Source organism: Balaenoptera musculus, chromosome 12, assembly GCF_009873245.2.
Source record: "Balaenoptera musculus isolate JJ_BM4_2016_0621 chromosome 12, mBalMus1.pri.v3, whole genome shotgun sequence".
NCBI lineage: Eukaryota > Metazoa > Chordata > Mammalia > Artiodactyla > Balaenopteridae > Balaenoptera > Balaenoptera musculus.
Genome location: NC_045796.1, coordinates 26,189,131 through 26,204,126, shown reverse-complemented (window position 1 = coordinate 26,204,126; position 14,996 = coordinate 26,189,131). Strand labels below are relative to the sequence as shown.

Here is a 14,996-nt window from a genome sequence, read left to right as displayed (position 1 = left end):
AGGTAATTCATGTACAGGACCTAGCAGTGAGCCTGGCCATTTGGTTTTCTTTATTACTGGACAGACCTGGAGTTGTTGAAGAAAGCCATCTCTGGCCAGGCTTACAATGCTTCTTCCTTTTACAAGTATTAGTCTCTATTTTATTGGGCAATGTGTGGTCACTAATTAGAGAGCAGTGGGTGGGATGGAAAGAAACATATGAAAAGCAAAGAGCGAAAGAGTCATAAAAAACAGGACTGCACTAATAACATGTAAAATGGAAATTTATTTCTAAATTTTTACTTCCTTCTCTCTTCCTTCCTCCTCTGCCTCCTGGTTGTTAAAGGTTTTACTCTGCATAACCTACACCCCAACATTTGACCTGAATGGGAGCGCAGTGCTGAAGATCGCGGAGGTGAGTACCCGTTTTCCCCGGACCCTCGAGTGCTGCTTGTGTGTGCTGTCTGCTCACAGCTGCTTTACCCCCACCTGGGATAAATGCTGGGGTGGAGCCAAGCCGCAGCAGTGGGGTGAGCCCTTCTCTCTGATCATTACTGCGGGGAATTTCCACTATGGAGTTGATCTGTGGGAAGCAGGCTATGTGGGCCACCATCCTTAGTCGGTGCTCTGCATGCTTTGGTTTGCTTGACTTGAGGCTTTAACCATGGAAATAACAGTACCGGTTCTCCCGACGCTGCTACACCTAGGTATTGCACTTACTATTTTTCCTAAGACTGATTGAAGAGAATTTGATTTTTTTTTTTAATGGTTTTTAAGAAACCAAGTGTGAGATTTAGGGGAGATGTTTATTGATTAAATTGCATCCCCGTCTCCTAAACCCTGATGAATGCATTTTGTAACGATCATTGGAAAGCCTTCTCTTTTCCATCTGTATTGCCGTCTAGAGTAATGTGTACCTTCAGCACTCCCAGGAGTATGTCCAACAGAAAACTTGCTTTCCTGGCAAGTGTCTGGCATTCAGACATTCTGGAAACAGCATCATTCCAAAGCTGTACTTTACTATGCTTAGGGTGAATTTCCTTCCACTTCTTGAAAAGAGTATCTTCAGGATTTGTATGTTTTGACAAGAGTACACATGTAGACCTCAAGGAGCCAATGATATTCTGAATTCTGAAATTATAGAGAAAAAGAAAGCCTAACTATCAGCAGTCATGGGTATTTTTTTTTTTTTTTAACACTAATGATTACCATTTATTGAGTATACCAGGTAGACACTTAGCACTTTGGGCATGTTTTCTTTTTTCTTCTTTTTCTCATCATTATCAAGGTATAACCAACAAATAAAATGTTCGATGTTTCGATATGCATATACATTGTGAAATAGTCACCACAGTCAAACTAATTAACATATCCATCATCATACATAGTTAACATTATCATGAGTAGTATTTATATTGGCTGATACATGTGCTTTTATGGTATTATGTGGCATTGAAGAGTGAAAATTGAGAGGAAATTATTTTTTTGCACATAGAACATTTTTATGTGTCAGTCAAAAGAAAAACAGACAGCTGACCCCTCACTACAACATAAATCAGTTCGCAAATGCATATTTATGTAGGTAGAAAGAACACTTTTCTTTACCACATTTGTATGTTTCACTCTATATAAGTAAAGAAATAGAATAGCTATCAGTATTTTTAGTTGAATTTTTTTTTTTTTTTTTTTTTTTTTTAAATTTTTTATTTATTTATTTTATTTATGGCTGTGTTGGGTCTTCGTTTCTGTGCGAGGGCTTTCTCCAGTTGTGGCAAGCGGGGGCCACTCTTCATCGCGGTGCGTGGGCCTCTCATTATCGCGGCTTCTCTTGTTGCGGAGCACAGGCTCCAGACGCGCAGGCTCAGTAATTGTGGCTCACGGGCCCAGCCGCTCCGCGGCATGTGGGATCCTCCCAGGCCAGGGCTCGAACCCGTGTGCCCTGCATTGGCAGGCAGACTCTCAACCACTGCGCCACCAGGGAAGCCCTTTTTAGTTGAATTTTAAGAGATATTTGTGAGTGATCTTATCATTTGTAGGTTTGCTTTTTTTTTTTTTTATTAACTGTAAGAACACAACATGAGATCTTAACAAACTTTTTAAGTATACAATTCAGTAGTGTTAACCATAGTGCAGTGTTGTATAGCAGATCTCTAGAACTTATTCATCTTGCATAACTGAAACTTTATACCCATTGAATATTAACTCTCCATTTCCCCCTCCTCCTCCCCCCACCGTGCAACCACCATTCTACTCTCTGTTTCTATGAGTTTGACTATTTTAGATACCTCATGCCGGTTTGCTTTCAAAGTGACAAATGTAGTTTTGATCAGAGCAAGAAACAGGACTGGCATGTAAGAGGCTTGTTATTTCTTTGCCATGTGAAGGGACGAGAAGGGAAATGCAGCGTGTCACTGCCCAGCCACTGCCTAGCTCGACCCCTGCCCAGGAGGGGGATGGGGAAGGGGATGGGTTGTTATAGGACCCTCAGGACTGGGGAGGCCACCAGGGATCCCCAAGCTCCCTTTGAGAGGGGGAGGTCTTTATCATCTCACAGGGATGAGTTTTTGAATGAGAATCTGAAAGATTCGAGATGTCATTCCCGAACAGCAGATACACACTGCCATGGGCCACCCAAGTCAAGGGTGATTTCAGAGGGGATCTGGAAGCCAGAGTAGAGAGTTGGCAGACCTGTCTAGATAGGATGAAACATCAAAACACAGTGGTCTCTACCAGAACCTATAAAGGAAAAAAAACTTTTTTTTTTTTTTTTTTTTTTTTTAAATCTCAGCCCAAGAGTGATATAAAGATAAAGGCGTTTGAGCTTGGTGGTGACAGCGTGGGCTCTTGAGTTGCACTGGTTGGGTGTAAATCCTGGCTTTACCACCTCCCAGTGGTGTTGCCTTAGATACCTCCCTGGGCTTGTGTTTGTTCTCTGTGTAAAAGCAGTGCTAACAGCACCTATCTCGCTGTCTCTTAGTGTGGTTGTGCTGATTAGACAAGAAAAAGAATCCATGTAAAAAGCTTTCAGTGCAGGCAGCCGCATAGTAAATGCTGGGTCAAGGTTACCTGCTGCTCTCCTGGAGCGGCAGATTGATGACGACGTCCAGGCTTCCACTAGATAATGTTGACACGGCCAGGACCCTGAAGGGACGGGTCATCAACTGGGCTAGCTTCCTGAGACAACAGTAGCAAGCTTACTTCCCCTTCTTGCCCCTCCTGCAGCCCACTGAGATCCCCTAGTTGGAAGAGTTCCCAGCAGAATGTCAGCATGAAAGTCATGAAGCAGGGGTCAGACCATCACGGAAAGATGCGTTACTTCCAATGCTAGCTTTGACTTATTGTTCAGGATGGAGGCTTCGGACTGCATTCCTCTGAAGGAAGGACTTGGCAAAGATCTTAAATATAAACGTTTCATCCTGTATTTGGTAGCGGGGGCCTTCCCTTGACAGTGCGCAGGCTCCCAGAAGATGTTTTTAGGCCCCGCCTCTCCTATAGATCCACAAGAAGGTCCTACCACCTCCCTGTCCGTGGTGGAACTTAACAGTTGAGGCTGCAGGTTCCCCCAGCCCTCACTTAGACGCCCCACTCTTTTCTGGTGACTGGAAACATCAGATTCTCCACCAGAGCAGGGGGGATGGAGACTGCTTTGTAAGGACCACAGTGGTCACCACTTCAAAGTGCTTTTGATAATTGGCAGTGTGCAGAATCGCTCCTCTGTGCTAGCCTGGACCTGGCGTGGACACCAGGTTCAAGGGAGTAAGACTCCAACTCTTGCAGCTGGCCAGTCCATGGGTGAGGACATCTACACGCCAGTCTGCTGAGAGAAGCAGAGTGATCTAGGAGCAGGACGAGCATGCCGAGGCCAGCACCAGGGGCTCACTCTATCCAGTGGCACCGATCAAAAAGCCAGTGATAAAAACACCCTGGAAAGTGCTCTCCTGCTGAGAATAGTGGATCTTTTATCCATCAGGCTTGGCTGCAACGCAGAGTACTTCCACCAGGCATTAGCTAGAGCTCTGGGCTCTCTGTGGCCATTCCCTCTCAGAGTTGATCATTCTGAGGAGGCTTGAAAACATAACATCACTCTGGGTGGCAAGAGATAAGTACATATTACATGGCTAGGACAACGTTACATGGCTACCTTTAGTACGTATTTAGCTCTCTGCCAGGCACCGTTCTCAGAACATTCCCTGTATTAGATCATATAACCTGCACGACAGTACTGTTGTACTAGCCACACAGCTAGGAAGTGATAGAACCAGGAAGCAAGACTGCTCGGTATGACTGAGCTTTTGGTCTTTATACCCTGTAGCATGTGCTGTCGTAGTTTGGTTGTGGAAGGGACACTCACAGGGGCCCTTACACTTGCCCCGTGGAAATCAGTGGTAATTCGCAAAGGGGCTACCCTTCCCCTCATCTAGACCATTCCCAGGCGTGAGCACCCTGCAGACACGGTGTTGAAGTTGAACTGATCTTGCCTTTTATCTTTAAAATAGATCTTTTTCTTAAGAGAATAGCATGCCTCAGTTCACTACCAACAATGATTAAAGATCAGAATTAGAGACAGGCTTATACAAGCTTGCATAGGTTCCTGTATAAGGCTGACTGTTTTCAGTAGTTACTCGATTAAACTTTGACTTCTCTTTACCCTCCTGAAACGAACTCTCTTACATACGGGATACTTACAGTTGCAAAGCATCGGAGGCCCTACTTTTATGTTGGTGGTTCTCTTCAAAGGCTGCATATTCAAATCACCTGGGAAGTATTAGCAAAAATAAGATGCCTAGGGTTGCCCTAGAAATTCTGAGGTTTTTGGTCTTGGAGGGACCTGGGCAAACAAATTTTGTAAAGGCCTCCGGTTGATTCTACTGCAGGAGTCAAGTAGAACATCACTGCTCTGATAGTTACTGTTCTCTCCAACAAGCTGTGTTGTAAAACCATATTGAAAGGAGCTCTGATGCTCTAAAGCCTCAAGTGTGGTCCACTTGGCAGATGCATGGCAGCACCTGGGAGCTTGTTAGAAATGCAGGTCCTCGGGCCCCAACCCAGACCTCTGAATAAGAATCTGCCTTGTAATAAGATACCCCGTGGGATGCATAAGCGTATTAAAGTTTGAGAAGCGCTGCCACAAGTGAATATTGGTATAATCTCATTAAAATGAGATCTAAAGATAGTGTTCTGCTGGGTTTATAGACCTAAATCCCAGGCAAGGTCTGCCGTGCCTCTTTGCCATGGCTAATTGAGCCCCCTCCATGAAGCAGGGACGCCCACACAGCAGCAGAATCCTCTCAATGGTGGCCCGTAAGAAGTGCTAGATTTTGATTCTTCTAATTTCCCTTGTCTTTCATCATCTTCTCCTGCCAAATCATCTCCACGTCTTCTCCTTCCCATTTGTCATTGCTTGATATATAGCAAACATATTTCTTAAAACGCTTTAACGGTTTAAACTGCCACAGAGCTATCCCACTGTTCCTTCTGAGTATGTGTTTCCGCCAATAAGGCCCACTGTCAACCTTTGGAAATATGTGGCACATATATACAATGGAATATTACTCAGCCATAAAAAGAAATGAAATGGAGGTATTTGTAGTGAGGTGGATGGAGTTAGAGTCTGTCATACAGAGTGAAGTAAGTCAGAAAGAGAAAAACAAATACAGTATGCTAACACATATATACGGAATCTAAGGAAAAAAAAAAAAGAGGTCATGAAGAACCTAGTGGCAAGACGGGAATAAAGACACAGACCTACTAGAGAATGGACTTGAGGATATGGGGAGGGGGAGGGGTGAGATGTGACAGGGTGAGAGAGTGGCATGGACATATATACACTACCAAATGTAAAATAGATAGCTAGTGGGAAAGCAGCCGCATAGCACAGGGAGATCAGCTCGGTGCTTTGTGACCACCTAGAGGGGTGGGATAAGGAGGATGGGAGGGAGGGAGACGCAAGAGGGAGGAGATATGGGAACATATGTATATGTATAACTGATTCACTTTGTTATAAAGCAGAAGCTAACACACCATTGTAAAGCAATTATACTCCACTAAAGATGTTTTAAAAAAATAAATAAATAAATAAAATGTACAAGAATTGAAAAAAATATATATATACCTCCTCCCCGAATCCATATTTATGTAATCTGGCATAAGACGAGCATGGAGTAGATCTATTTATATGAAAAGCATAAGAACAATTTATAAATAGAAGCTTATGGGTCAGTAGTTACAGCTGTTAGATTATTAAGTGCATTACGTATGGGTAATTTAAGGAAGGATAGTAGTAGACTTATTTGAAATCATTGTTTACTTCAGATACACATGATAGGTATAAGTATTTTTCTTACATTGCCTACATTTTATATTTCCTCAAATTTGCAAAATAGCTTAGAACCTTTTGGTTTTTCACCACAGAAGTTGCTTAAGAAATACTTTTTCATCAACAGGAAGCATTAACTACAAAAGAGAGTTATACTGCCACAAAAATAATGGTATTCTGTAGACATAGTGAAACCCAATGATTTTGCAGGTTTTTGCATGTTCTCAAGTGCTTTCCACCTGCTAATTTAGCCTTTGAAAAAATCTGCATCTCTATTTTTAAACCAGGACATTTCAGCCTAAAACTACCACTTAGCTCCTGGAAGCTTTCTTGGTTGTGGCTGAATTTCTCATAAAAATAAGTCTTTAACTTCAAGAAAAAAAATCTTTTCTCCTATTGTCACTTTTGATATAGCTAGGGAAACAATTTATAAAAATACCTTAAAGTAAATCATTTAAAACCCCTGTGGAAATGTTGGGAGAGAATCCACACACTCTCTTCTTTCTTACTCTGTCTGCATTGACTGTTACTCAAGAATAGTGTTTACCCTGGAACCTGTTGATCAGGAAATGGGATGTATGCTTAAGTATGAAAAATGAGTCTGTTTTCCCAAGGTACTGCTGAAACTATAAAAGGATAAAAGGATCATTAAGCACTGAAAATGTAACTAAGAGGGCAGCCTTCATTTGCGTGTCTAACTTTAACTTGCTTAATTAAACTGCAATAATGACAGTTTTTCAGAATAGGGTCTTCTATGATGCAGGAGGAATAAGAAATATCAACCGAATTTAGAATTGGACAGTTATGAAATATCCAACATGTGTTTTCTGTTTAATTTCATGAATTCTCATTACTAAAACTCTGTATGGATACAAAATTCTCTTCATTGGTTGAAAGCTGGACCCTTAGTATTTCTCCTACTATTATGCACAAATTAGCAGATGTGTTGAGTGTTCCGAGGATAGTTACCTGAACGTAGGAAAAAGCTGTCGAAGTAAAAATCACCAAGGCCTTGGGGTTAAAGGAAGAGGTAGTGCCATAACAAGAAGCTCTGTGAAGCTGATTTGAAGATGGTTAATGATATTGTTTCATTGGTAAGATTTGGAGCATATTCTCATACCTGCTGAAGGCTGCTCTATGGGATTTTTTCTAAGTGAGAAAGCCTTGTTTGTAAATGTGTATTTGCTGGTTTGATCTTAGTCATGGGAAACTTCCAGTCTTTGATCCTGTAGCATGTTATCAATTTCAAGCAGAGTCTCTCTCAAAGACCATTTTTTTTTTTCTTTAAGATTTTTACTTTCAGGAACCTCCCTTTTTTACTCCATCCATCCTCCATCCCTCAATTCCAAAACAGTGGTTAATAATGGTAGCTACTGATGGTTGAGTTCCTAGGGCATGTCAACAAGTATTGTATTTTCCACACGTTCTCTTTTAATCTTTACCATAACCAAGCTATATAAAGAATCCCAGAGAAAGCGAGGTTAATTTGCTTGCCCAGTGATTTTAGGCCAGGAAAGCCCTAAGGTGGATGGGAGGGAGGGGTCTCTAGGCTGGAGTCTGATTGCACCCACTCCACTTTCCACATGCTTCCTTTGTAAGTAAGCTCCCCCCACTGCCATCTAGACTTATTTTATATTGATTTGTTTACAAATAAAAAACAATATTGAAGAAATATTTTTTTAGATATTCTAATCTAGGCTTTTTATATTTCAAATATGTGCTGTTAACCACTATGCTATACTATTGCTTCCTGGCTACCCTCAGTCTTAGAAAATGTTAGTGAAATCTTGTCATATTAATATAGCAACTGACTGAAATTCTTTGGATTCTTACCACTTTGGAACTTTACCAAGGCATTTAGTTAGAGAATGGCTGTATGGTGGTTTTACATGTAAAGCAGAAGTATTGATGCATTTTACTTTTTTTGTGACCGTAGATTCAAGTGACCATCAGGCATATGCCACTTTCTTGGGTATCTTTACATATTGATACTCAGTTTATCTTTTCTGAACATTACGTTATCATCAGAGGATATGGAGTTTAGCAATAGTTCCACTTGTTACACCAGGGAACTTAAAAAACACTGAAGCTCAAGACCTGCTGCCAAAGATTCTGATGTAATGGTTCTAGTTGTCACTAAAGTATTATTTTAATTGGGCTGACTTCTCTTTAAATATTCAGTGATCCTTTTTTTTTTTTTTTTTTTTTTACTCTAATGTGGAAGCATTATTTCTGAGCCATACCTCAAATAAAATATTTTACAATTAAGGAGCAGATAGTCTCCAGATATAACCCGGAAAAAAAGTACACAGATGGCTTACTTGGTCCATTTATCCTGGAAGCATCTTATTTGTCTTGTTCTCTTTAAGACTGGGAGGGGTAGCCCTACCTCCTGGCAAGAAAACCAAGCAGGGAAACTGGCCCATTAAACCAGCTGGCTACTGGATTAAGGAAACCCCATTCTAAGGAGCTTCTCCACTTTTCCTTCCAGAAACTCTTTCTTTCCTTCCTTCCTCGTGGGCCAGTCTCTTTACTGACTCTGGTTTGACTCCTCTAAGGTGTCTGTTCTTTGGCTACTTACTGCCAGATAGGCTTTGAGCGAACTGGTCCTTGGCAAGACATTCTCCACTTTCCTTTAACCTCTGACTTGCATGGCTCTTGAAGAACTTATTTGGAGTTAGAAGACACATTGAGCAATGCAGAGATCCCCTCTACTTCATTTTGGGTTGGTTCACTGGACAGAGGCTAGAGTTTGGTAGACCCTGTGTAGACAAAGCAGAAGGCTCTGCCTGAGAAGGTGCAGGCATTGATGGGTTGAGGGGTCTTAAGCCATTTTAATATGTCAGCTGAAGCCAGGAAGAACATGGAGGAGGAAGAAGGAAGTCACAATCAGTTTTCCGTAAATGCCTGGGCACTTTAAGAATTTCCTTGTAAGTTGAGATCCAAAAGGAAAACCAGCAAATTTCCCTACCCAAGCATGGGATCAGATTTACTTACACAGGTATTTCTTAGGAATAATAAAACAACTTCAGTTCACTCTGTCTGTGTGTATGTATGTGTGTGTGCCTGTGTGTTTGCATCAACAGGACCCATTTGATGAGGTGCCTCCTGTCACATACCCACCTGTTACTGCTGTTTCCCTGGGAACGGCAGAGCCACTGAGCTGTCGTCATGATATAACAGAGTTCAGACTTAAAGTGATCATCAAAATTTCCTTTGGTTCTAATGTGATCAGCAAACATTCATATAAGAGACATTTCTGCTTTCTTGTAGCTTACTTAATCTCTGATCCTTTCTATTTTTATCACCATAAATTGTCATCTCCGTAAAAATTTTCCAGTTGGAAGCATACTAGCTCTTCTCTTTATAGAACTCATTAGTCAGTACCATGCACTGTTTTAACAAAGCTATGCCACTAACCCCATTCAGATAGGGAAGAGAAGGTAAATGCACAGTTCAACAAAGTGAAGGTCATACGTACTTTGTAAAGCTAAGCAAACTTCTACTGTGGCAACTTCTTTAAAATTTATTATCACTTTGGTTAATGTATATTGAATATCTGCTACATTCCACTGTGCTGCTTCATATTTAATAATAGTGATTACATCGTGGTTGTAACCTAGTACTGTTATTTATCAGTCTACTGACTCGGTGATACAAAACTTGTATTGCTTGTGTATGGCTTGCAAACTTGTGTTTTCTTGTTCTTGTTCCTTCTGCTTTTGGGGTCTGTTTTGCTTCATTAACGATGTATGTTTTTGCCCTCAGTTGTGTCTAGCATGCCATAAAGCTAGATGTCCACAAATGCATGAAATGATCAAAATGTCCCTTACGAAACTCCTCACTGCCCTGTGTCTTTGTGCATTCCCTGGCGATCAGGGGCCTGTGGCTTTTCACAAGGTATTTGACTTGCCCTTTGAGCCTCTGGCAGAGGTGCAGGACTGAGGCTTTTTAAGTGTCAGTTCTGCACCACGAAAGCAAAGGGCATGGGGAGACAGAACTGATACAGGATATATGAAAAAAAGAAATTGATGAGCTCCTTTTCCAGAAACTCAGCCTGACTTTGGACATGGTGTTCTCTGAGCTTCTCTGATTCAATGTGGTCATCTTAGCGCTGCCCTGAGGTATAGGAAGAAAAACATTCACAAAGTGAAAAATGACTGGTCTCGAATTACAATGGTCAGGTTTATAAGGGGAAACATAGTTCTGCAAACCTTTCGGATTTACCAATTTATTATTAATATAGCGAGTTAAAGAAACTTTTCTTTAGAAGATGTCAGGATAACTGATAAAGCATTTCTTTCTGAGTACCTAAAGAAAGTGATATTATCAGATACATGATCATTTTTATATTTAAAAGGATACCCTTTTGTCATATTCAGTATTTATACTCCCAACTTTAGTAGAATGAGCTCCTTAGATTAATCTTTTTTTTTAAGCAGACTAAACATGCCTATCTTTTCCCTTAATAAAACGCCTCTTGCAATAAGTCATTTCCAGTGTTGTACATGTAGTAATAGCACCTAAACATTAAAAATGGTGGTAACATTAACACTCAAAGAAATACATTTGTTACTTGTGAAGTTCATCTGTTTACAACACTGTGTTGCTTCAAATCCAGTTCTTCATATGTGCTTTCTTTCTTGGGTCTAAAGGGACTGATAGAGTTTTTTAAGGGAGGATATAGATGGCTCTCAGTATTCAGGAAAATCATGTTTATGTTAAGTGTATAGTTCAGCTCTCCAGATAGCTACTCTTCATCTTTAGTGCGTCTAAGGCTTAAAATTCCCCCTTAAATTTATAATGTCAGAGCTTAGAGATCTTAAAGATCAACAGTTATAAAGGTTTCTTGGGAGAGTGTAAGATTTAAAGAAAACTGTTAAATCCTAAGGTATAAATAGTACGAGTGTGCCTAATTACACTGTGGAGAATATGATTTCATCAAAGTGAAATTCCTCACTCAGATGTATTTTCACAGTTTTTAAACTATTTCATCACATGCAAAAGTAAAAGCCTTTCAAGATTAAAACATGTTTTTTTCTAAATATGTATAAATTGTACCTTCAGGTCCATTATAATCCATGATTGTTTAAGAAAATGAATTTAAAACTGATATACCCTAAATGGTAGTTTGAAAAACAAATATTTTGGAACTTGCTCTTATTTTTTAACTTAAAATGAATTAATCGAAGCCAACTTTCAAATACACTGTTGAGTTTTCAATGCTCGTTTGGAATATTAAGCATTCAATAGGAGATAAATTAAACTGTTAGAAAATATTTACTTTTACCTAGTTAATTTTACCAAAAAGGTTATTATAATGAGGCCCGGCAGAAAGGTCTAGCTTAAGCAGTAGCAGCAACAAAGGTTAACATTTAGTTTCTCTCTTGTTTCAGTTATCAATCATCAAATTAAATTTGCCATTTGGGTGAGAACCCTGTATTTTCGTTGTAGATAGTCTTGGAGTTACTCCTAGAAAAATAATTTAGGTACATTAAATCCCCCTTTTTTTCTTTTTGTGGGACTAAATATGCTTGGAAAATGGAAAGGATAACATATCTTATGGAGAGGAAAAAGTGGGCAAATTTAAAGCATGCATTTATTGTCAATGCCCATTCCTATAGCTTCCAAAAGAACTAGAGGCAGTAAAATCTGAAAAGTCATGCCATTTAACATCAACATCACCATCAAATGAGAGATTTTTTTTTTTTTTCCAAATTGGGACTTCTCCATGCAGCAGCCGTCAGGGGGTCTTCTCATGTTCCGCTAGACATTCAGACTCACGAGACCCAACTAGACCACAACTGGCGTTATGTTCACTTAGCAGGATATAGGACAGGAAACAGAAGTAGGGCAACGGCAGGCATTTATCTTTCACAGGAGTCCTTGCTGCAGTCCAGAGGCTAGTTGCTGGCTCTCAGATGTCAGCTTAGGAGCAAGAAGATGAGAGCCACCTTTGTGGGTACAGAGTCACCTTGGCTTAGCATCCCCAGGTTTCAACTATGTAGGAACCAATAATCTGTAACAACTGCATGAGCTCAGCTGGCAGAGGTCCCAGAGGGTGTGATCAATGACAACAGTCACCCAGGGAAACTTCTCACCAGGTTTTTGTAGTTCGTTCACAGTTCTCCGAATTCAGATGCAGCTTAGTAATCGGGGGACATTTTTACCCTAAGCCATGCTGCCTAGTAACACAGCTAACTGTCCCACTTTTATCAGGTTTCCAAAAGAACACAGCTGGAGACTTAATCCAAGGTCAAACTTGTTTATAGAGGAGAAAGGGTTTCATTAACCCTTTCCCCACACTTCATAACTCAGGAGTTAAATTCTGTTCCTGTTTTGCCATGGAGAGAAGTTTTCCTGATTAATTTCTAGCCACCTGAGTTTGTTCTAGGTAGAATTATTTGGCATATCTAAAAATCACTAATTTGCATTCTTTTGTGATGCTCAGAATAATAAGCTTCTAAGAGTGATAATCTTTAGGGAAAGATTACTTTTCCTATATGATTAAAAACAAATTCCCAGGGATTTAAAATACATATTTAGTAGTACTCATTGACAACTAGTCTTAAATCAGGCTGACTTTCTATTTAAGAGAGATTTAACATCCTCTCCAATTAACTCCAAAGCGTGTTGGTAATGAACTGATATCTACAGATCGTGTATGTTGCTGTCTTATTTCTTTACCAGGTGTGCATTGAAACATACATATGTAGCTGTCACCAGCGTAGTATAAACACTGCTGTGCGGGCAACTCTCAGTCAAATGCTGAGTGACTTGACTTTACAGTTACGACAAAGGCAGGAGAATACGGTGAGCCTCTCGGTACCCAAACGTTCATTCCGGTCTTGCCAGTGTCTCTGTGTAACCGCATGCTAAGTGTCCCACGCCCTATATGCCTTCCCCTCCCCCTGCCAGGGCTGCTTCCTACTGAAACATTAGGAAGGGCTGGCTTGGTTCAGAAGAACATTTATTTATATAAATTAAACTCTTTAAATGTATCTTTGCCTGTTTCACTCCAAAGCTTGGAGAGTTATTTTTCCTTATGGTTTCGGTCATTTTTTTAGTCATTAATTTAAAATTCACTTTTCTTTTAAAATCATGTTTTAAACATCTCAGATTGAACAATTTTATATAAAAATATTGTGATGTATTAACAAACAGAAGTAAATTCAGAATTAAGAAAAATTACTAGCAGTTAATTAATTACATGCTTTGAGGCTTGGTGCATATGTTTCTGTTTGTGAAATAAAAGGCTGGGGCAGGAGGTTTCCTTCACCTGCTGGTGCCATCAGGGAAAAGCTGAATTTGTCTTCTCTCTGTCATCAAAGCCCACTCAAGCTTTTTGCTCTAAACTTGAGCAGATTGTCTAAAATGAGCATTCCTGGGAAAAATGTAAATGTAATCAGCTTCTTGTATATGTTATCTCCTGGGAATGTTAATTGAGGAGATGATTCCTCCTCAAAATTGGTGTTTTTTTAAAAAAAAAATGCCTCTAATAATTCAGATTAAACTTCTTTTAAAATCTGCAAGAAGTATTCTGAAATGAACACTTTATTAGTTATTTTTTAGAATAGGATATCTTAATGGCAATCCAAAATATCTCAGAAATTAATTTTACAGAAATGAAGAGTTCCTTTCTAATTTTTAACTTCAATTCTTTTCTAATTTTTAGAAAATCCTGGCATTGAGTGAAACCTTAGAGATTATCTGGTCAAGTTCTTTTATTCCTCAGAAAAACAGCTGGGGAAGATGAAGCCCAGAGAGATGAAATTGAAATCTAAAATTAATGAGTGTATCAGTGAAAGAGCCAGAACAAAAGCCCTAGTCTCCTCACTGACTCCCAATCCAGGTTATTAATATGCAGTCTGGCAGCCAGTGTTTTTTTGTTTTTTTTAAATCCACTAATCTGAAAAAACAAATACTGATTTTCTTCTCTGTTTGCTATATCTAAAGCCCAAGTTTTTATTAAAAATCATTTAAACTTGAGATATTTTAATTATATTAGCTTACTCTTTGTTAAAAAACTATTTCATTTATACTAAGGTGTTGCATATGATGGTATAGATATATTAGTTTAAAAGAAATTCAAATCTATAAGCAGAAAGCATTAAGAGAAAAAAGTTTCTTAATGGAAACAAAGCTAAGATGTTGAGAGTCCTGATACTAGTATATGATCTAGTATATGTTCCATCCTTGCTAAATGGCAACATGATGGGAAATACTATAACACTAATGTTTTAAGATGAAGCATTTAAATGAAACTTTGTAGTTTCAAAGTGATTTCAATTATGATAGTTTATTTCGTTATATTTTTAAATTTTTAAGTAGGAGAATTTGGGGTTTTAAGTAAAACGACTCAGCTTTTTAGCTTATCTTGCTCTTCTGTAACAGTGGTGACAGGTATAGTTGTAGAGGTCTGGATAAAACTAGAGGGTTGTCTGCCTCTGTCCTAAGTACTGTGTGGCTAGTCAACCTTCTGGTCCCCCTCATCACTGACCATCTGGACTCACCCCATCCAGAGGCAAGATCCCAAACGAGATAGAAAATTAGTGTTTCCTGTTAATTTCCTTTCTATTACTCATGAGATCCCTGGAGATGTTTTTGTGTCCCAGAAAAACATGATTCTCAGGATGCTAATATTTGAAGCACTTACGATGTTTAGTAGAGGGAGACATAAGTTTTGCCACCTAAGAATGGT

General features: G+C 39.5%; 1 protein-coding gene across 3 annotated transcripts in view; it reads left to right on the top strand.

The window, feature by feature from the left end:
* Positions 1–14,996, top strand: part of ARFGEF3 (ARFGEF family member 3) — a 207,729-nt gene that overhangs the window by 80,007 nt on the left and 112,726 nt on the right. For 2 of the 3 annotated variants that reach the window (XM_036871784.1, XM_036871782.1), the window contains exons 5-6: positions 326–394; positions 12,986–13,108. In XM_036871784.1, the coding sequence (XP_036727679.1) occupies positions 326–394; positions 12,986–13,108 (192 nt within the window). The remainder of the gene's footprint in view (positions 1–325; positions 395–12,985; positions 13,109–14,996) is intronic. The other variant, XM_036871783.1, reaches the window with a different exon arrangement.